Source organism: Lichenostomus cassidix, chromosome 4A (assembly GCF_008360975.1).
Source record: "Lichenostomus cassidix isolate B80296 chromosome 4A, HeHo_3.0, whole genome shotgun sequence".
NCBI classification, from domain to species: domain Eukaryota; kingdom Metazoa; phylum Chordata; class Aves; order Passeriformes; family Meliphagidae; genus Lichenostomus; species Lichenostomus cassidix.
In genome coordinates, this window is record NC_139485.1 from 4,372,201 (window position 1) to 4,394,063 (window position 21,863).

General features: G+C 49.3%; 2 protein-coding genes across 5 annotated transcripts in view; one reads left to right on the top strand and one right to left on the bottom strand.

Annotated features, from left to right (window-relative positions):
• MED12 (mediator complex subunit 12) overlaps window positions 1–16,897 on the bottom strand; it is a 34,502-nt gene extending 17,605 nt beyond the window's left edge. For all 3 annotated transcript variants that reach the window (XM_085060222.1, XM_085060221.1, XM_085060220.1), the window contains exons 1-21: window positions 16,729–16,897; window positions 16,287–16,391; window positions 15,285–15,476; window positions 13,477–13,636; window positions 12,740–12,915; window positions 12,355–12,465; window positions 11,535–11,789; window positions 9,522–9,668; window positions 9,130–9,229; window positions 7,014–7,150; window positions 6,135–6,266; window positions 5,608–5,734; window positions 4,761–4,990; window positions 4,250–4,330; window positions 3,272–3,445; window positions 2,892–3,036; window positions 1,848–1,966; window positions 1,583–1,726; window positions 665–828; window positions 390–521; window positions 50–277 (exon numbers count right to left, since the gene is read on the bottom strand). In XM_085060222.1, the coding sequence (XP_084916348.1) occupies window positions 50–277; window positions 390–521; window positions 665–828; window positions 1,583–1,726; window positions 1,848–1,966; window positions 2,892–3,036; window positions 3,272–3,445; window positions 4,250–4,330; window positions 4,761–4,990; window positions 5,608–5,734; window positions 6,135–6,266; window positions 7,014–7,150; window positions 9,130–9,229; window positions 9,522–9,668; window positions 11,535–11,789; window positions 12,355–12,465; window positions 12,740–12,915; window positions 13,477–13,636; window positions 15,285–15,476; window positions 16,287–16,391; window positions 16,729–16,827 (3,158 nt within the window). In that variant the 5' untranslated portion in view covers window positions 16,828–16,897. The remainder of the gene's footprint in view (window positions 1–49; window positions 278–389; window positions 522–664; window positions 829–1,582; window positions 1,727–1,847; window positions 1,967–2,891; window positions 3,037–3,271; window positions 3,446–4,249; window positions 4,331–4,760; window positions 4,991–5,607; window positions 5,735–6,134; window positions 6,267–7,013; window positions 7,151–9,129; window positions 9,230–9,521; window positions 9,669–11,534; window positions 11,790–12,354; window positions 12,466–12,739; window positions 12,916–13,476; window positions 13,637–15,284; window positions 15,477–16,286; window positions 16,392–16,728) is intronic.
• A 628-nt stretch (window positions 16,898–17,525) lies between these two features.
• IL2RG (interleukin 2 receptor subunit gamma) lies at window positions 17,526–21,674 on the top strand. 2 transcript variants are annotated; one of them, XM_085060224.1, is made up of 8 exons: window positions 17,872–18,058; window positions 18,921–19,011; window positions 19,247–19,434; window positions 19,571–19,713; window positions 19,819–19,981; window positions 20,443–20,551; window positions 20,623–20,707; window positions 20,809–21,674. In XM_085060224.1, exons 1-8 carry the CDS (start codon window positions 17,965–17,967, stop codon window positions 21,010–21,012), a joined length of 1,077 nt encoding a protein of 358 aa, XP_084916350.1. In that variant the 5' UTR covers window positions 17,872–17,964; the 3' UTR covers window positions 21,013–21,674. The 2 variants fall into 2 exon arrangements, with proteins under 2 accessions (XP_084916349.1, XP_084916350.1); XM_085060223.1 differs by lacking the exon at window positions 18,921–19,011 and having other exon boundaries at window positions 17,526–18,058.
• Window positions 21,675–21,863: the final 189 nt, after the last annotated feature.

Below are 21,863 nucleotides of genomic sequence, written 5' to 3' on the forward strand. Positions count from 1 at the left end.
CCCAAAGAATTTACTTGCTCAGTAGAACCATGAAAGACCTGCCTCTCACCTGTCTGGATCGTGGTGTCCCACACACACGTGCATTAGCGCATTACAGACAAAGCTGTAGCGGTTGGCTGGGTTTTCATTGAGGCTTTTGCCCAGGTTGGTGTATGTAAAGTTATGTGCAGATGGATTTTCAATAGTGTCAATCATGAACTCTGGTTCCCATAGCATATTGGAGTCAGATGGCTCAACATTGCAATAGATTGTGTTCTTCACCTTGGAGCAGAAGTCACTGAACAGGACAGAAAAGAGATTAGGAACATAAAAACAAGATCAAAAGCAAAGTTTTAGTCAAGGTGCTACAGCGGGCAGTACCCACTGCATCTCAGCTGCATCAGACTCACCTAAAGAGCTCCCCAAATTTACTTTTGAGGTGACTGCAGGAGGTATACAGGTCATAGAGATAGGCCAGGATACAGCGCTCTGCTGAGGAGCCATCCGAGCGGTTCATGCCATGTTTCACCACCCCACACAAACTGCAGAGAGACATAAAAAAGCAAGCTGAACCCTCAGGCACCAAGTATCTGCCTTTTAGGACGGACACAGATGTCCCTGCCCCTCATGAACCCCCAGAATATACACTGCTTCCTTACACACAATGAGGGGAAAATGCCCTTACCCTTCAAAGACCTGAGCCATCTGGTCCTGGTTCAGTATAAGGCAGGAGTGGTAGTGCCGCAGCACAGCCACGATGCACAGGCACAAGCTGGTGGTATAGCTGCCAACAAGGTCGGAGGATTTCAACAGCAGTTCTGCCTCCACCACGCTCAGTTCATTCAGCAACTGCACCCAATGACAGAAAAACCCTTCAACAGCCACAGGGGTAAGGTATGGTCAGAAAGGGAGAAGGCACAGCAAACCCACAGCCTATAGGACCTGCCAGGAAAGGCACTGCCAGGCACAGAAAGTGCTTAGGGAGGTACCCCAGAACAGTTGGCACAATGTCTCAGTCAGGGCTTGGGTATCAAAGGCTGACTGGGATATGTCCACAGGCAGTATCAAGCAGCTTGTTTGGTAGTTCTATCCTGCATAAATCTCACTCTGATATCCTTCCCAGGCTAACAGCCACAATTCCATCAGCTAGGCTTCAAGAGCCACCTGGTACAGGCTGCAGAAACAGCAACAGGATTTTAGCAGAATCCAGAAGGCAGCTTGAGCTGCCATGTGCCAAGGAATTTTCCAGGGGAGCAAGGTGGGCAAGGTGCCAGGGACAGGCAATCCCCTTCTCACTCAGAACAAGGCCCTGCTGCAACCAGGGACAGAGATGAAATGCAAGTTCTTTGGAGGCAAGCCCAAAGCCTTCTTTGGAAGAATAATCCTCAGAACAGAACACACAAGATTATCTGCCACAAACAACCTATTCCCAACAACTGCAGCCCAGAAGCATCACAATGACCATCTAGTCTGACCACCTCCATGACACAGGTCAGAGGGTCACCAGTGATGACCAGAGCAGGCCAACTATCATAGCACAGATCTGCTGCCTTTCAGGTGGATTAATCCCTCCCCAGGAAACACCTGAGCATACTGCCCTTACCTGGATGGCAAAGTCGATAAGACCACTGATATTGAGTGAATACTCCATCAAGTCAAATATGAACTGCACATGCTGTACCAGAGGCAGGTGGTATGACATTCCCAAAGCAAAGCTGGTGATCTGTTCCAAGACATTACGAGATACCTGGAAGTACAAGACAACACACAGTACTATCTCCCGTTCCAGAAGTCCCTCAGCAGGCTCATCAGTAACACAAAGGGACACGGTCAGAGACCAAGAAAGACGGCCCTTGAAATTTTCATACCTGAGATGTGACTTGGTGCTGATCAAAGTGAGAAAGGTGCTGGAACTTTGCAAAGATATCTTCAGCTGTTGGGAATGCTTCTGGCTTGCTCTTTTTCCTCTTCTGGCCTTCCTCTCCACCTAGCAAAGTTGGAAAGATCAGAAAACAGTATTAGGTTACTTTCCTCACCAGAGGATTCAAAATCAGCCATCAGCTTCTGCCAGTCCCTTGGCAAGATCAGCCCCTGTCATGCAGCATAGGCAACAGGCTTGAGTCTTAGACGTTAGGTTGATATGGACCACCTTGAATTAAAAAAAAAACCCCGAACTATTGAGGAAGGAATCCCTAACCTAAAAGTGACAGCAGGGCTAACATCTAACTTATTCCAAATAAAGGTACTCTTTGGAGTACCCTTCTGTCTTGATTTAGAGATATACTTATTCCCTGATGAGAACAGGCATTCTGGACTGGAGATGTTCAGCCACAAAAGTTTGTCAGAGCACTCCACCTTTTAAAGCATCTTCTTTCTACATTTCAAGTTGCCTTTCAGGCATCAGACTAAGAAAAATTGTAGCCAGATTCTCAGCTGTTGGACATCCAAGGCTTTCTGTTGATTTTGACCCAGCTATCCAAACTTCCTATCCTATGCATTTAGCACATGCCTGAAGTGTAACAGCATGACACATTTAGTAAAGTCTGCCAAATATACATTAGCAAAGTATTTTTTGCTATTTGTGCAAGGATCTAAATAAAAGGATAAATAAAATTAAATCTGAAAAGCTAAAGTTTTGGCCACGGACTCACTCTGAGCCTTGTATGACTCAATTCTCTTCTGAAGACAAGTGCAATAAACAGATATTGTCAGCGAGAAACCAATTGTCTTACTTGCTGGTTACTTACTTGCTGCTCTGAAAACAGAGCACCATTCCAGACTCTCACTCACTAGTACCTCTTACCAGACATTGCAGATTATATAAAATCTTCACTGTGAGACTCCACACAAGGGAATCAAACAACTGGAAAGATGCTCTTACTTCAGAAAGGAGTGCCTCAAGCTCCACTAACCTGTCTCTGCAGTACTCTTTCTGTTTAAGACTTTCAGAATGTCTTTGGTTATTTTCTTGATTGTATGCCGAGCATCGTCCCGTTGTTTTCCAACCCCAAAAAGAACTACCAGCCTTTGGTTACACTCATGACTGCAGGACTCCTCCTGGGGAACCAAAAGAGACAACTACATTAACAACTACAAGGCTGAATGCTTTAATCTTGCTTCACATCTGGATCTCTGAAAAAAAAGGAAAGCTTCATCTCAGAAGCTTCTCTGGGAGTAAGCAAGGAGCCATCCAAAAAAGCAGGACAGCTCCTTAACCAGCAGGGACACACAGCAGCCTCATGACCAGTGCACAGGGCAGCAACAGGGGAGCAGCTATGAGTAGGTCTCATACCTGAGGAATAGGGAAGTGTGTTGCATACTGGATGTGCCGAGGCTGGTCATACAGGGATGCTAGCATTCCTTCCACAGACTTATCCTTCAGCAGAGTCTTTGCTTCCTTTTCAGGATCTGGCTTCTCAGGGGAAGGGCTGGCTTTAGATTCACAATGCATTGGTGGAGAAAACATCTGGGGAGACATAAGAACAAGAAAATGTAGTTAGAGAACAGGCTCAGGGAACAGTAAAGACTGCTGAAGGAAAGTACAACTGCTAAGGCCTAAAAGGGAGCAGGGAAAGGGAGGGTTGGAGAAACATCCAGGTCTTAGGGCAACAACCAAGGCAACGTGCTAAGAGACTATTCCCATTTCTGCTTCTGGTCCATGTTGTATATTGAGTTAAACACAACAGGAATAAAAAATTCATAGCTTAGAATTTTGGAAACAACCATTTCCACAGAAAATGTGAGGATTCTTGGAAAGCACATAGCTTTACATCACACTTGCCTGACATGTACCTTGAAAGGTCAGAAATGGCTGGATAAATGCAGCTACTCAGGGATTAATTTTATTACTAAGTGCTTTAAAGTGTTCTGCTACCATGCACTATGCCCACAAATATTATGAAGAACTGTAAACCTGAAGAAGTACTGAAGGCCACACAGCAGGAAAACCTCTGCAACTGGTCACTCCCAATCTGGGGCCATCATGATCACTCATTTCCCAGCCACTTCCAAGCAGCCCGCTTATTACCTGACCCAAACACTGGGCTGGCAGTGACCAGAGCATAAGAGGTCCAAGGAATGGCTGGTAGTCACTCTACTCTGATGAACACCAACCTACATAAATAGGTTATATGAACCTTTCACAGTGTCAACTGCCTTACAACCCAGCCACTTCCAGCAGAGATACACAAAAGCAAGGCACATGCTGTTCCTGGGCCCACTACAACACACTGACCCTACTTACTAACAGGTAGGAAATGCTGGAACATACCGAAAAGTCTGTCTTTTCCATGTCATCAAAGAGCATGCTGGGGTTGTGGTCAATGTCCATGGGCTCTGAAAGACCTGTGTCCTGGGAACAGACAGAGCAGCTTTACATCTCAGCGATGCATCAGGGAACAAGAGAGTATTTGTTGACTACAGCATTGACATCCATGTTGGACAGTGACAGCAATATGCCACCACACCTACAGTGCCTGGCAAACTGGAGCCTGATGCACCTCAAACATCATGGTCAGACCTCACACAGCACCTCATGATATGCTGCTCTGTTTCAAGGCATGTAAGATTTCTCTATCTACCCTTCTGCAATCTGCAGGTCCTTTCCAGTCACTTAGAACATAACCTTTAAACTGAAATACTAAGGAAATAGGTTGGGGGAAGGAAGAGCAGGAGTCATCCTGCATTATCCAGCAGATAACAGCAAGGAGACTGCAAAACTGGTAAAAAGGGCAAGGACAACACTCAGATGTACAGGAGGGCCATGATGCTTGTGCTCTCACCTCCAGCTTGATGCCACTGCTTCCCTCTGTCTCCTTCCTGTCATGCTCTTCAGCAGGGTCATCAAAGGGTGAGGGAGGGCGAGGCCCATGAGAATCCATGGCAAGATCGCCCCGGGAGATGAGCGTGCACATATAGATGTTGTGAGAGAAGACATCATGTCGGATTAGCTCACAGAACAGCAGCACCAGGTTAAAGAACTCCACCTTCTCATTTTCCTTCCCGGGATCAGCTGAAAGGACAACACAGACTGTCAGGGCTATTAGAGTAGTTCTGCACCACTATAAGCAGCACCAGCCACTTAACCTAGGGCAAAGAAAGCATTTCCTGCGATGTCAACACAGTGACTGATAGACAGTTCTGAGATTACAGCAGGGGCTAAAAGCAGAAAGTCCAGTTTCAAAAATTAGCAATTAAGTAAGTCAAAAATACTCCAGTGTCATGGCTCAGAGGCATAGAACTTTAGCCTGGAAGTGCTATTCCTGGATGTACAAACAGTTGCCTGCATCATTCAGGCCTGTTATCCTATCCCCCTTAACCTGTGAACTGGAGCTCTGTCACTAAAAACCTCCCTCTAGTTTTCAGCCTGAAATAATTCCTGATTAAGCTAAACTCATTTATCCTTGATCAATGCTCTTTTAACAGAAGTGCTTCTGCATTATCTTTCTGTCATCTGACCCTGCAAGTTGCTTTTCCTCCCTCTCCAAGATAAGCTCTGGATTGCGAGGAAGCAAGAGAGGGAGTTTACATGCATCCAATACCTCCACACAAGAGAACTGCACACAAATTCTAAGTCTGCAAGACAGAGAAAGCTAGAAACTGGGAGACCACAAGTTATTATTTTCATACTTAGCATAGGAGCTTGAGTGTCAAGGAACTGCATAAGGACATCCTGAAAGACAGGAGCGCTGGCTGCTGAGAGGGAGCCTGAGGAGATGGAGCCCTTCTCATCCACGACTTCAGAGTCCCCACATCTCTGCAGAAACAGAAAAAATATCAATTGCTGACACAGAGGAGAAACTTCCTATCCTACATAAATCTCAAAAAAAAAAAAGAAGTCTTCAAGAAAATCTTTCCATCTTGCTCTTACAAGCAAGTCATCATACAGGTTTCGGTAAGCTACTTCACAGTCTCCAAGTATGTCAGCACTTCCGCACTGCAATCAGCTGTCCTCAAATGTATCCAAGAAATGGGATATGCACCATCCCACAGGCTCATCTACGACCTACATTGGGTCAGATGGAGCAAATGCCATAATTAGCAGCACCAGTGACAAGAGGCACTGCGCTGATCAGCCTTTGCCTGTTGGTGTAATCTGAGTTAGGTAACCTCTGCTCTCCTTTGCTGCTCCCAGCTTTCCAAGAATAAGGACCTACCTCAGCCTCGATCTCTGCTTGACGCTTCTCCAGGAGTTTGGCCACAACCATGGCCCTGTGGCGCCCAGAGCGTTTGTAGCTGACAGCCCACTCACACAGCAAGGCCACCACTGCATCATCGTCTGGGGAGATCTGGGGAGATAGAAGCACCAGTGAGAACAGAAGATGGGAGCAGATATAACAGTGAGTCTACTCCTAGTAGCACACAGCCTGAAGACTGCTATGATCACCTCCTCCTAACAGGGAGGATAGATGTCAAGCTACAGCCCTCCTGCTTTGACTCCATTTTGCAACATGAGGTCCACAGTCTCTGACAAATCTCCAGACTGACTCTGCTTCAGAAAATCATCTCTCTTCCAGCAGCACATCTATAAAGTGCTCATCATAGCACTGAGTAAAACACAACTTCTTGACATCCTCATCCAAAGTATACATACAGCCAGTCCTGCAGCTCACTTCCAGGAACCAGTGCAGTACTGGATGCACTATGCCCCTAGACATCATAAATACATCACTTCCCAGACTAAGAGGAACCTGAAATGTGAGCTCCCAGGAATCAGCAGCCAGCCCAGAATGTGACCATGCTATTATTAACATTACAAGTCTTTAGCATCAATCTGGTGTCCGGACTGTCTTTCATCAGTGAATTCTCTCAACCTTAGATGTATTTGTTAGAATTTCTGGAGCACAGAACCCCTCTTCTCACTTTAGTATCTCCCTAACAAGGCTGCATGAAATCCTCTTCAATGGAGATCATGTCTCTTGGCCAAAGGCCATTACCTAGTCAGCCCTCTGCAGACATAGGACAATAACACTGGGATATAAACAATAACACAGCCACATCCAAGACCAGGGCCCAACAGCAAAGTCCCAAAGCACCTCATGACTGTCTTTGGTCGGACCCAGCCCAAATATCCTGTTATACAAGGAATCCAAAGAGTTGCTGAAGTCAGATCTTTCAAAGCTGTGACTGTCCAGAACTTCTAAGGTATGCAAGACACGGCCAATAGTGAAACCTAGAAGAGAACAGAGAAGAGAAATGCATATTTGGCACCTGGTACAACAGACCCTAGAGCAACACCAGATGTGTTGCCAAGGTCAGGAAGGCCTATACCTCATATCAAGACCAGCTCCACAAGGAAGAAAAGATGGGTTGTAGCTGTAAGTGATTCTCTTCTAAGTGGAACAGAGGGTTTGGACCATTTATCCAAATGCCAGATGGACCCTTTTCTAAGGGAAGTCTGATGCATTTCTGGGCTCCAAGTTAAGGACATGAAACCAGGAAACTTCCTAGCTTGGTACAGCCCTCAGACTATTACCCATTACCGGTCTCTGACACAGGAGGAGATGAAGCCACAAGTGTAGTCCAAAGATGATCAAAAGGGACTTCAGGACCTTGGGACCACTAGCAAGGCATTCTGGAACACAGATCAGTTTTTGTCTTCTATCCTTCCAGTTACCGGCAATTACATTGGAAGAAACAGATGGGCCCAGTCTATCTAATAGCTGGTCTACCTATATATAGGTAGTCTATCAATAGTCTATCTACTCCATGGCTGGTGTCACCACCAAAATACTGGGCTTTTCTGACAAAGGGATGGACTACACAGCACCAGGCATGCTGGACTGTTCAGTGAAGGAGGAACTGGTTGGACAGTCACATCTAGAGGGTAGTAGTCAAAGGCTCAGAGTCCCAATGGGCATCAGTGACAAGTGGTGACATGGACAAAGACCAAGTGCACCCTCAGCAAGTCTGTAGATGATACCAAGCTGAGTGGTTTGGTTGACACTCCTGAAGGATGGATGCCATTCAGAGGGACCTGGACAAGCTCAAGCAGTGGCCCATGGAAATCCCATGAGGTTCACCGAGGCCAAGTACAAGGTGCTGCACCTGGGTTGGGGCAACCCCCAGTATCAATCCAGGATGGGAGGTGAACAGATGGAGAGCAGCCCTGCAGAGAAGGATTTGGGGATGCTGGTGGATGAGAGGCTGGACATGACCAGCCATGTGCACTCACAGCCCACAAAGCCAAGTGTGTCCTGGGCTGCAGCAAAAGCCCTGTGGGCAGCAGGGGAGGGGGGATTCTGCCCCTCTGCTCCACTCTGGTGAGACCCCACCTGCAGTGCTGCCTCCAGCTCTGGGGTCCCAGCACAGCAAGGACATGGAGCTGCTGGAGCGAATCCAGAGGAAGTCACCAAGTTGATTAGAGTGATGGAACACCTCTCCTGCGAGGAAAGGCTAAAAGAGCTGGGATTGTTCAGCCTGAAGAAAAGGCTCTAGGATGACCTGCCACCTTTCACATTAAGGGGACCTTACAAGAAAGCTTAAGAGAAACTTTTTCAAGGGCAGAACAAAGGGGAATGGCTTTAAAGTGAAAGAGGATAGATTCAGACTAGACATTAGGAAGAAGTTCTTCCCAGTGCAGGTGGTGAGGCAGTGGGACAGGTTGCCCAGAGAAGTTGTGGATACCCCATTCCTAGAAGTGTTCAAGACCAGGCTGGATGGGCCCTGAGCAACCAGGTCTAGGGGAAAGTGTCTCTGCCCATGGCAGAGGAATTGAGACTACTTGATTTTTAATATCCCTTCCAACCCAGACCATTTTATGATTCTGTAAATTTCTGCGAGCTCTTTGCTTGGGCTCATTGCCCAAGGAAAGCTGTACCAGTCAGGCAAGGGTCCACATAGCTTAATATCCTGACTCTGACTGTGGCCAACAGCAGATTTTAGGGGAAAGCACCAGAGCATGGCACATAGACAAGAGTATAGCTCTCTGGTACATCTTTCCAGCTTCCAGTAACAGAAACCCCCTCTATACCTGGAGAAATGGATCCATGTAAGATTTTGCACTGGAAAGAAAAACAGCCATGTCTCACTGCTGACAGTAAATACGAATAGTAGCAAACTCAAAAAAATCAAAAAGAATAGCCAGACAGGAATTTTGTCAGAGCAGCACATGGATCAGGGGCAGAGAAGGTTTAACATACAGCAAGTTACCTGCTGTGGTTTCTTGGCACTTGTCAAATGACCAGCGAACCTCCACAGCCTGGCCACGTTCCTTTATCTGCTGCTCAATTTCACGCAGCTTTGCCCGGACCTAGAAACAATAGACTTGTGTAAACAAACAAAAGGATGCCTTAGAAGTCCTGTGAACAAAATTATCAGAAAACAAAGATATTGACAGCAATTCTACTTAAAGGTTAGATTTTGCTCATCTTCCAAGGACATCACTGTCTGGTTTATAGCAGAATGGGAGCACTTAATTCTTTGGCAGTGAGACAGCACCTCCAGCTCTGCTTATCACACAACATGAAAAGAAAATTCTGAAAGAGCTAAGATACAGCTATTATCCCAAACCACAAGAGCTCCCTTTTTGGAAGGCTGCTCACCTGCTGTGTAAAGGCTGAATTCCCCCCTGGCATAGGCAAGTTGGATGGGGCTATAGGCAGGTGGTCCAATGGAGAGCCAGTCTTTATCCTACTATCAGTCAAGGAATAATGCCACACAAGGGCACTCGGGCAACACAAAATTATACTCTGCAACAGATAGAAAAGTCAGTATCATTGAGCAAATTAAGGTCAAAACAATTAAGTTCTATGACTTTCTACAGAACTAACCACTACTTTATCTTATTGCCCAGGCATTCATTTTCCTCTGTACAACATATTTACTACTTGGCTGTTTGGTTTTTTTTGGTTCTAAGCTCTGAAAGACCTTTTGGATCATACAAACTCACACCTCCAATGCACAATCCAACCCTCATGGTCCAGAAGCAGCATTTACATTAGTGACTTATGGCTCTCATCAAGAGTAAAGTCTGTGAAGGAATATGAGATAACAGACCCAAACTAATTATACCATAATGTTTAATAATCACAAGTGTGATTATTATAATAATACCATGCTATATGCAATTTAATAATCTTGTACACTCACATAAACACAGACAAAACTTCACTGAACAATTCTTATGATACTCCCCTAGAGTCTCTGGCTCGCAAGGCTGTTTTAGACACTCAAACCAAAGAATCCCCTTATCTTGAGAACATTTCAGCACAGGTTAATTATGTACACTCTTAGAAATACACCTGTTTCCACTGAGACATACTAAAGATCAGACTATTGCTAACCAACATCAACTTTTTAAGCAGGTTGTGTTCGAACTCCAAATCAGCCAAACCTTTGAGGTGTATATGCTCACCTATCTTCCTTTAAGTAAGCCCCCCAAACACAAGATTTTTTATATTAAAGACAAGTTTTATCACATAGAAAATAGAAAAAAAAAACCCTAAACTTCTTCAACAGAAAGCAAATAAGACTTCGTAAGAATGCAAAGGGGTTATAAATAACCCTACATTGCTCTCTAACCTTTGCAGAAAGATCCTTACTTCTAGCCAACTGTACTATAGGAATTTTCTTTCTCTTTTTCTCTGAGAGCTGGCTGTCTGCTTCATGATTCTGTCAGGGCTCCTTCATCTCAAGTTTCTCTCTTGGGCAGCAGGTTCCCAAGCTCTGTGCCTTCTTCCTCTCCAACTCCTGCTCCATCCTGTACTCTCTGGAACCTCCTCTGCTTTAACAAGCTTCTTTTTTCCCCTGGAAGGAATAATCTCCCCTCCTTCTGCATGGACCCACCTGACCTAGTTGCTCTCCTCTTGAAGAAGAAAAACACAGTCAGGAATGAATGCACACACTGAACGCAACTCACCTATCTCCTTCTGACACAAGGACAGTAATGACTGAATCCCACAGTGTCACAACAGCACCTGTTCTTCAAACATCTATCAATAAGGCTTTGGCAACCTTGCCCCTTTACTGCAGTGTAAGGTTTAATCAATCCCACCTATAAAGATTACAAGTTTAGAGTAGTTCCTTTTCAAAGCCAGCCACCACTCCTAAACCATTTAATTCTTCTATAAAGTGGGATGGGCTGTTTCTTACATGTGCTGTTTGATTGTGAGATTTTTTTTTTGTTCTGTGGGAACTTCTTTTCTGATGAGAGGATGTTGGTTTTTAAGAGTTGACAAAATTACAAAGCACTTTCATTGCTGGCCTAATTTCTTTTCCTGGAAGACAACCTGCTATTGACATATGCAATGGGAAATAACCCTTTCTTTCTTTCTTTCTCATCCCTTCTTTTGTAAAGCTTTCCCAGCTACGTGAGGCACCTGTGAGTAGAGCAAAATGCTCTATTGCAACCCATTTTTCTTATGCAAGTCAGTCAAGGGCAGTGCTACAGCACGGATGTCTGACACAAAAACTCTGTAACACATCAGCAAAGATAATCACAGTTTGATATTTCTGTACTCAGGAAGCTGCTGACTCAGACTGTAATGATTTTTCTGTGATGGCACATAATGTAAATTGTCCCTGTTGACCCCAGACTCACCACCACTTGAACCTACCTGAAGGATGCAGCTGAGCCCGTACACCACTGGCCGGTGCTGGGGGCACAGTAATAAGTCACTGAAAGGGCTGGGAGGAGGATTCCCTGCAGCTGGCTGAGGGGTGGGAGTTGAAGGAAGAGCATTGCCTGTCTGTGCAGACAGGATGTGTGGTGGGTGCCCACCAGCACCATCCAGCTGCATAGCAAGCCTGCGGGTGCAGAAGTAGGCCAGACGTCTGGACAGGTATGCAGACTGCACAAACTCTCCAGAGTACTGCAGGGAAGACGGAGGGAGGGGAAAACATCCTTGTCACAAGAAACACAAGAAAAAAAACCCCAACCTTCCCGAAGTACTGCAGTGTGACACTGCCTTGAAGAGGCAGTCCCTTTTCACAGAGAGCTCCTTAGCATCATGGATCACCCACTGGCTACTAAGTATCAGAAAAACCCTTGAAATGCTCTCTGGCAATGACTTAATGTATAAAAATGTACCCACACCCAGACTTCTCAGGGCTTCAAAGGTTTGCCCAGAGTCTGTTGCAACAGAAAGAAAAAGGCAGCTTCCAGGTACTGGTGCACAATGAATACAACTACCGCAGTTATGACACAGGCAGGGGTTACCAAGTCCAGTGCAGGGAAAGAAGCTAAAGGACAAAAAAACTCCGAGAATAGAGCACGACTGAAAAGATATTCTTGCATGAGCTAAGAAAGATGCTCAGAGGGATATTCCCTGGTGCTCTTGGTGCAAAATAACTGATCATCTCCTTAGGCAATAGGAAGGGGACAGACAAAGCAGAAGTCAGCACTCTCCTAAAGCAAGCTGAATGTGTATTTCTCACCCGCAGCAGCAAAGGAAGGAGCATTTTCAGAAATTCATCTTCTCCTGACCGTATCTTCTCAAAGCACTCGAGGACCCACGTCAGAAACTCATGCCGGTCCAGCATGCCATCCTGCACACAGATAAAAGCAGAGCAAATGGATGAAAGTTGAAGTAACCTACACTAAGGTAAGGCAGAGCAGCAGCAGCTTGCCTTCTGACAGTGGAAATAACTCTGGAAGTTTTCTAGTTCTGTGCTACCCCTGTTCTATTACTGAGCTCAAAACTGAATCTAGTCCTTTCTATTCACAGAAACAGAACATTTTGCAGAAATAAATCCTTTGGCACCAACTTCCCTTGCCCTCCACTGCTAAGCACCCACCCAGCAGCCCCTGCCAGTCCCTCACCTGGAACATGAACATAGCCAGTTTCTCATTGTAGTCCCACTGCTTCAAAGCCTGTTCCACCTCTTGGGGCATTGGACCCGATGGTGAACCACAGCCTTGCCCTGGGAGCTGTCTGTAGAACTCTGCAATTTTCTGCAGCTGCTCTGACAGGTACTTGGTGATGATCTGCGTCCATTCTGGAGAAGAGAAAACAGGTTAGCTGTGAGTACTGTGGCAAACAGGAGCAGGAAAGAACCAGGATGATGCATAGGTGGAAACCCAAATAAACCAGAACACAGCCAATGAACTCTCCTAGACCACAGCAATCTGAAGCAGGCCAGGATGCAAAGAATATTTGATCCAGTAGTGCTTAATGAAATTAACAGGGAGCAACATACCAAAATTCTCTGGGAAATGCACATGCTCACTTGGGAAGCAGCTAATCAGACATCACTAAATCGCAACATTTACAGTCTTTTTATGGTAAGAAAAAAACCAGGTTATGCAGCAGAGGAGCACAGTAGAACCTAACAGGGAGAAAGAAGACACAGGCTCGCAGGAAGTATTCATGGATGCTGAGACTTATTTTTCAGTGTACTCTCACAGGTGGGCCTGTTGTTACACACGTCAGAACCCAAGGACTTATCAGCAGGAAATGAGTTTATACAGATTTCCAGGCTACCTCTCATTAATCAAGAGCAGTCCAAGAAGGAAACATCTGCAATGGACAAACTCAGTGCTTCACACAAAGTGCTTACCAATGAAGGGATCAATGACATGACGCTTTTTCACCTTCGTTTCCGTGATGGCAGCATAATAGGCACAAGTCATTTTGATGAGCCACGCTGCTCTCATTACTGGAACCGTGTATTTTGCCAAATAACCAAAGACCTCCTCCTTCTTGCTAAAGATGGGTACCTGCAATGGAATGGAGAGGGAGAACTGAACCAAGCACTTAGAATAGGACCTGAAGCAGCTAAAGCAGATATACCTGCTGCAGGCATGGAAAAGCTAAAAAAGGGAACAAAGCAACACAGTACCCCTACTTCAAAGAAACCTACTGCCAAAATTCACTTCTAGTCAGAAAGCAACAGTACCAGAGCTCCATTTCAGTACAAACAGAAACAAAACAAACTGAAAGAAGACAGAAAATACAATTTCATCACTAAATTCACGACCTGAATTATTTTGCCCTGGTTGTCCTCCAGAGAGCACATACAGAACTATGAAAGATACAGACTAAAGACTGAGAAAGAAACACAAAGTATCTCCTGAAGACAGGGCTCTTCTTCTTGTATACAAAACAGAGTGGCTACAAAGGTCTTGTAACATCATGAATACCCAACAGAAGACTGTGAGAAACAGGGAACTGAGTACCATAGTAGGAAGGAATTCATTACTCCAAGATACAACATAGGAGGATACCAGTGAAATCATCAGACTGCAGGCCTATTAACCAGAAAGCAATAACACATCACGGGAAAAAGTATAGCTGCGGGGCTCATTTCCACACAATACTCTAGAGAGCAAAAGTGTGTTTTCACAGAGGAATGAAAAAAGTTCACAAAAAAGCAGCCCATTTGGTAGGTATCTTCAAGTTGCTGAACTACTGACGGTTCATTTACCAGCTATGTTTTCTACATTCTTCCCAATCACTCTCTGATGCCTCAAAGACAGACTACTTGGTTACTGACAGCCTCTTTTTCACATCTAAGTTCGTGAAACTTGATGGAGCTCATTGCAGGAAAACTGGGGCAAACCTTGAAGGGCTCAAGCTTTCACCATGACCTCAGGAAACTGACAGCCAAAACACAAAGAAGGACTGAGTTTGTTAAGACTCAGATTCTGGGAAAATCTGATTACTTTATTTTCCCCCAGGAGTGACTCAGACCATTGCACAACTGGGAGTTATGTTTTTCCACAATGCATATGAGATTCCCAAGTTCCAGGTTTACAGGCCTCCCATGAGACAGAGTTATCTCTCTTGCTATCAAGCCTGATAAAATGCCAGAGTAAGACCCTTCTTTCATACTCTGTGGAATTCTACAAGGAAAGTATCTACCCCTAGACCCCAGGGCACAAAAGTACTATAGCCTGGTTGAAACCAAGTGATAGCACACATACTCTCCTCAGCTGAGAACCAGAAACTCATCACTACAACAGAAGTCTTGGAAGTCACTTCGGCGACTGCTGTCAATAATTCTCATTATGACTTCTGAGAACTTGAAAACCCCCCCACAAAAGAAATGCCCTAATCTAAACAACAGACCAAAGGCAACAGTTGCAGCTCTTCTGAAAAACAACCGAACCGTAAAATAAGTAAGTCTTATCCTACAAGCCAAAAGGCAAAACTGAACACACCTCCAAATAACAGATGAGACCAGTTCTCTAAGTGTGGCTGACTACAGTCAGAGCACTACAAATCCTTAATCTGCTCTTCAAGCTGAACCCTTGAAAAGAGGTACAGACAAGAAACTTGCCCAAACAGTAAAACCTTCAGAAACCCTTCAGAAACAAGCAAAGATTAAATTCTCTGCCCTGCCAGGCCGCCTCTCCTGTAACATACCTTCTTAGCAAGATGAGTGAGGGGCTTAGTTCCAGCCAGATCTGTGAACCAGTTGTTTATGGCACTCTGAGAACGTGCTGTCACCAGCCAAAAGTTATCCTTCTGATTGACCTGGGGTTTCCGTCTCCCCGTGTCAGGCAGGGTATTGCACCGCAGCTTTTCTGCAATAATACTGCTAAAATTTGAGCTGATCTGGAACAGAAGGAAAAAAAGGATTAATTACATTTCAGAGGTCAAAGACCTGTTCAGTGTGCTTAAAATCTCATTTATCACTCCCACCAGAAGTCTCATCAGTACCAACTTTTGAAACACAAAAAATCTGCCAATAACTCCTTTGTTATACTTGCACACACAAATGTTTCTTGACAACTCATACAATAACCAAGCAGGGACTCAAGTTGAGATGGACACAACCCTTTAAAAATACTTGTCAAACCAGACAGAAGGCTTCTTGGACAGAAGTCAGCCAAGGAAAACAAATATCCTGTGCTTATTGATTGCATTCCAACCCAGGTCATTACTAGTCATTTTGTCAGGAAGTCAACATCTTGATTTCAGAGACTGGAAAAATGGAGTTGAAGCTTGTTATATAACTCCCATTTTTAAACTTCCAGATGTTTCAAGAAATTGCACTTTTCTTTTACCATGGCAATCACATAACCAAACCAATAAAAAGTTTCCCTCTCCTAGTATCATGGCATTCTATTTTAATTGCAGAATGTAGGGAGTCCTACATGCTGGTTTAACGAACACTGCAGATACAGACCTGCCCCTAAGATGCACTGAGCAAGACAAGAACCCTCTCTCTCAGAGGTGGGACACAGTTCTAAACGAATGCAGAACTTGTGTTCTACAGAAATGGAAGGTCAAGTCTTAAAACACCCATACAAAAGGAAAGATCTCCTAGTTCTCAACATAGGGAAGAAATGAGACCCGGGACTGTCCAGGACCCAGCAGCCTGCCCTGCCAAACCCGCCCCTCGACCGTCGAGACTTCTCTCACCTTCGCCGGGTTGAAATTGACATTTTTGGCACTGCCGTGCTCGTCCCCAGAGACCGCCGGCTGGTTATTGAAGCCTTGCTTGACATTCAGCGCAGTCAGCTCATCCTGCGGGGGAAGGACGGTCAGCAGGGCCCGGCACGGCCCCTCCGCGCCCACCGCCGCAGCCTCCGTCCCCACCGCGGGGGCTGAGCGAGGCGAGGCCCGGCTGCTCCCCCAACCTTCCCCAGCCCTCGCTGCCAGGCACCGCCCAGGGCAGTGGTGGGACAGCGGGACGGCGGCTCCCCCGGCCCGGCCAGTGCCCCCCAGCCCCGGGGAACCCCGCGGGACGGGGCCCTTTCACCCAGACCCGACCCCCGCGCCGCTAACCCGGTGCTTCCTCAGTTCCGGCCCCGGCACGGCGGTCCCGCACCGCGGGTCCCCCCAGCACGCCCGGCCCCCGCACCTCCTTCTGCTTGGGGTCCTGCGGGTACACGTCGGGCGGGCCGAGGCGCGGCCGCTTGAGCGGGCGGTGCTCGTAGCTGAGGACGCCGAAGGCCGCCATGGCGGGCCGGCCGGGCGGGGGCGGCCGGGCCACAACAAGGGCCGCCGGGGCCGCCCGCGCCTGCGCGCTGCGCGCTGCGCCGGGGCAAGTGGGCGCCGCCGAAGACGGGCGAAGGAGAACGGAGAGTACCGAGCGTCGCCGGAAAGGACCGACTGTTGCCGAAGAGTCCCGAAAGTAGCCGGAAAGACCCGAGCACTGCTAAGGCTGGACCGAGGAAAGACGAAGAGCTCCGAGCGAGACCGGAGAGAGCCGAGCGTGCCCGAAGCAGGGACGAGGGAGGACAAAAAGACCCGAGTGCCGCGGGAGAGGGCCGAGCAGTGCCGAGCGGAGACGGAAAGTGTCGAAGAGGGACGCGGCAGCCCGAGGGGCGCGCGCGCGCCCCCCGGCGGATGCGCCGTGCCGGTGGAGTGTCCGGACGGGGTCACCCCACCCCACCCCACATCGCCGCCAGCCCCGGCTGTCCCCCGGCCCCGACACTGGGGCACCCCCGGCCACCAACACCCCCGCTGCGGCCATCGCCGCACCGGCACGGGCCCCAGCGTACACCGGCCGTACTGTCACACACACAGAGCCCCGCTGTTACTCGCTACCTGCAGCCGCCACCTCCGACTGCCCCAGTGCCTCCCGGTGCGGCTCAGTTCTCAGGGATCCAGCCGGGTTGGGCCTTGGGATCTCCATCCCAGCCATGGTCCTGGGGGCAGCCTAGTGGCGATGATCCCTGCAGCTTGGCAGGGTGAGCCATGGAAATACGCCAGGATGAACTGGGGGGTCCCAGAGGGGTAAGCCATGGGACCTGCGCAGGGAGGGTGACGCTGTCCCAGCGGGATGAGCCATGGGATCCCAGAGGGATGAGCTGTGGGGTGCCAGTGGGATGAGCTGTGGCATCCCAGTGGGACGAGCTGTGGGGTCCCACTGGGATGAGCTGTCGGATCCCACTGGAATGAGCCATGGGATCCCTCTGGGATAAGCCGTGGGGCCTCACTGGAGCGAGCCGTGATCCCCATCAGAGTGGCGCATGGGGCAGCACGTTGGGTGGGCCCCCCGGTGCAGGCGGTGCCGTGGGGCAGGAAGCAGTGTGGTGCGGAAGCCGGCAGCCCTGCGCCAGGCTGTTCGCACGCGTCTCTGGTCACTCCCCCCATGGCGGTTCCTGGCACCTTCCTCGTGCCTGCCCTCCTCCTCCTCCTCCTCAGTGGGTCGGGTCCCTGCCCTGCTGCTGCCCACAGCGACTCAGGTAAGGGGTCACACGGGAAGGCCACGGGCCCCCTTTGTGGATGGGGCTGGGGATGGAGCTCCCCAGTGATGGCGGGTGAGGAGGGCAGGATGTGGGGCTGCGTGGGCTGGTGCGCTGTTGTGGCGCACACCAGACACCCTGTGACCCCCTGATGCGCCCCAGGACCTGCGGCACCCATATGGCCTCTTGCAGTGGGGCGGCCAGGAGGGTCAGGCTGTACCAGGGAGCTCTGTTGGGGGGTGTCCTTGCTCCCATTGCAGTGCTGGAGCATTTCTGACCCCACCAGCCTCCTGACTACTAGTCCTGCAACGTTCCTGCCCCATCATTCTACTGGCAGATCCTACTGGTCTGTGCTATATGTGGGTGCTGGCCCGGAAGGAAAGGTCAGTGGATCTGCACCAGCTGCCCTTTCCTTCCTGGTCACCTCAGTAATGCTGTGCACAGGAAGGGATTGGGAGACTTCTCTTGGAAAGAGGCTTCTCTTTCCATGTAGCACCCTCATGCCAGGCATTGTTTTCTGAGAAAAAATCCACCTCTTGGCTGATCGACAGTAAAACATCTTTCTGTGGAAATGCAGCCCCTCTGTATCCCTGGACCTCCCAGGCTGGTGGGAAGGTGCCCTCTATCTCCATCTGTGGAAACGGCCTGTTTGCTCCATTGTGTTACATTACAGCCCAGGAAAGCTCAACTCTGGCTTTCTCCTGCGCCTGAAGTGCTGGCTGATGAGTTTGTTTGGTTCACCCGGAGGGAGGCTCATAGGGATATGCAGGGACCTGACATGTGCCACGTCTCTCTGGTGCACCCCTGGGCCCTGGCACAGCCACACGCCTCTGGGATGCCCAGCAGGGTCTGTTGCTTACAGGGGTGAAGTGTGTCCTCTTCAACGAGGAGTACATGACCTGCATGTGGGGGAGCAGAGAGAAGTTCACGGTTAACTACTCCCTCTACTACTGGTAGGTGCCCCTGCCCCATGGCCAGTCCTACAGCAGTGTCCAGTGGTGGGTCCTTGCACAGGGGGGCTACTGCCAGCATTGCTGGTCCCACCATCAGGCTGCTCCTTCTCCCTGAGTCCAGGGTGGGGCAGGCTCAGTCTCCAGAGCAAGCAGAATGGGATGTGCTGGGGAGAGGGGTCCTGGTGAGGGCCCCCACCAGGACCTTGGGGAATCCTGGTAACCCATTGCGGCACAGGTACAAGAACAGCACGTCTGACAAGGTGGAGTGCAAGCACTACCTGCATGACCAGGGTGTCAGGATCGGCTGCCACTTCAACCAGAGCGAGCTCATCCAGTTCCAGCCTTTCTACGTCCTTGTTAATGCCAGCGTTGGTGGCAAGACCATAGAGATTCCCAGCAAGCGCATGAAGCTGGAGGACCTGGGTACAGAGTAGTGGGGGGAACCCCCTTTCCTCTGCAGGGCTGAAGGTCCTCAGGGCTGCCCCATCAGCTCCCAGCTGGCTGCAGGGCCACTGGGGCATGGGACCAGCCCTCACTGGGCATCACCTGTCCCTTGCAGTGAAACCAGAGGCACCTGTCAACCTGACCATCCGCAACATGAGCAACAATCAGCTGCAGCTCACCTGGGCCACCCCGTACCCCAACGCCAAGTGCCTGGAGCACGCCGTCAAGTACAAGAGCAACAAGGACACCAGCTGGACGGTGAGAGCCCTGGGCATGGCACCATTGTGGCTGTGCCTGGAGGTGAGCTGTGCCCCAGGCTTCATGGTGGTCCCAGCCTTTAGCATATGGCTCATGTCTCTGCAGGAGCTGTCAGTGAATGGAGATGTCTTCTCCTTACCCAGCGTGGACTATGAGAAGTACTATACCTTCTATGTGCGCAGCAAGGTCAACAAATACTGTGGCAACACCGAGCTCTGGAGTGAGTGGAGTGTTCCTGTCGTCTGGGGCAGCAACTCCACCAGCAAGGGTATGTTCTGAGGGCTGCAGTGGGATGGGATGGGATGGGATGGGATGGGATGGGATGGGATGGGATGGGATGGAACATGGCAGGGCTCACCAGGTGAAGGATGGTCAAGAAAGTAGAGAATGGCCAGAGGCAACAGCTGTAGGGGCAAGACCCATCTGGGTAGAAGGGGCGCAGGCAGCAGCATCCTTTGTACTTCTGGAAGCAAAACACACCCTATGAGTGGGACCTGCTGACTTTTGCTAGGGGGTTTCTTAGAACTGGAAGGCATGGCTGGGCCAGGACAGGGTCACCAGCTATCATGATAGGATGGCAGGGCCTGAGAACAGGCCCCTTCTCCATCCTCTGTTCCCAGCTGAGCCCTGCCATAAGCAATGCCATGGCCATCAATGAAGGGCCACCTGCAGACCCACCCCACTGTCATGGTGGTGTCTTGGGGTCAATGTCACCCTTGCTCTTTCCAGGCATGGTGGAGGAACAGCTGCACTGGCTTGGGATCCACACAGTCATGGTCCCCATTGCCTCCTGCCTGCTCCTGCTGGTCCTTGTCATCCTGCTGGTGCGCATGGAAAGGTGAGTGTGGGGACCTGACTGGGGGCAGCAGCAGCAGGGCACTTCCCCTCTGACATACCTCTCCTGCACAGGGTATGGGTCATCCTGATGCCCCGAATTCCCAACCCCAGCAAGAATTTTGATGAGCTGTTCATCACCCACAATGGCAACTTCCAGGTAAGGCGGTGCAGGCAGCCCTGCCCTGGGCTCACACCTGCTGTGCAGGGCTGGGGCTGGGCGGGGTGGTGGCTCTTCTCACCCTCCTCTGCTCCCTGGAGGAATGGGCTGGAGTCCCCAAAGATGTCGTGGAGAGCTTCAAGCCCAACTACAGCGAGAACATCTGCTATGTGACTGAGCTGCCACCCAAGGACAGCCATGAGCCCCTCTGGGACAGCAGCAACCAGCCACCACCTCCGATGCCTGGGCCCCCAGCTGCCCCCAGTGAGCACAGCCCCTACAAGAACAGCTATGGGAGGGTGTGACACACTCCTGCACCCCTGCACCCACCCTGCTCCACAGCTTTGCTGCCCAAACCTTACTGCTCTGCAGGCCCTGCTCCCGCTCCCTGCTCCTGCCATGTCTCTGCCAAATGTCCTGGATACCTGGTTTTGCTTCCTGCCAAGTCCCCCTCCCTGCTCCGAGGTGCCCACAAGCACACCCAGGGATGTGTCCTGGCGATGAACAGGCAGGGGCCACTGGCCAACTGGTAGGGACACAGGGGTGAGGAGTCCCAGGGGAGCCAAGTGTGGAAAAGTAATGGAAGATAGGCAAGGAAGATTGTAAACATGCTCAAGTGCCTTGCAGCTAATGTAGAAAAACACACCATAGTCATAGTTGTTTAGCCTTGTGTGTTCAGTAAGTAGAACTTCTGTGTTTAGATAACACAGGCCTGTGACAGACTTAGTGGCACCTTATTTAACATGCTTGAGATTCCTGTCCTGCTGTAGGAAAGATCAAATCACAGTGGTAAACCACAACTGCACAAATCCTTGATAAACAGGCAAAAACAGCAGGTTCAGCGATCACCTAAGGTGAACCAAGCTCAACAGTGCCTGCATCCCTGCTGTGTCCCTCTGCCTGGGTGCTGCTTTGGGGATCCTCCAGTTGGTGATGTAATGAAAATAAATTTCCTCTTTGCCTTTCATCCGTGGTTTTGTGGTTGTTCCTGTGTCCTGCCTGGCTCAGACGGCAAGCCACTGTGTCACACCGGCAAGCCTGGCAGTTCCCCCAAGGCCTCGTTGCTCCTTTGCCTGCGCTCCTGATTTCCCATGGCAATAAAGATCTACCAGGGGCTTGGCCAGGCTTGTCCTGCGGGGTCAGGAGGAAGCACCAG

Excerpts from the sequence above, each read along its gene's own strand:
- IL2RG (XM_085060223.1), top strand. The coding sequence starts at position 17,775 with ATGGGATCCCTCTGGGATAAGCCGTGGGGCCTCACTGGAGCGAGCCGT. Across the intron at positions 18,059-19,246 it reads TGCTGCCCACAGCGACTCAG|GTACAAGAACAGCACGTCTG; the intron begins GTAAGGGGTCAC and ends ATTGCGGCACAG. Across the intron at positions 19,982-20,442 it reads CAGCAACTCCACCAGCAAGG|GCATGGTGGAGGAACAGCTG; the intron begins GTATGTTCTGAG and ends TGCTCTTTCCAG.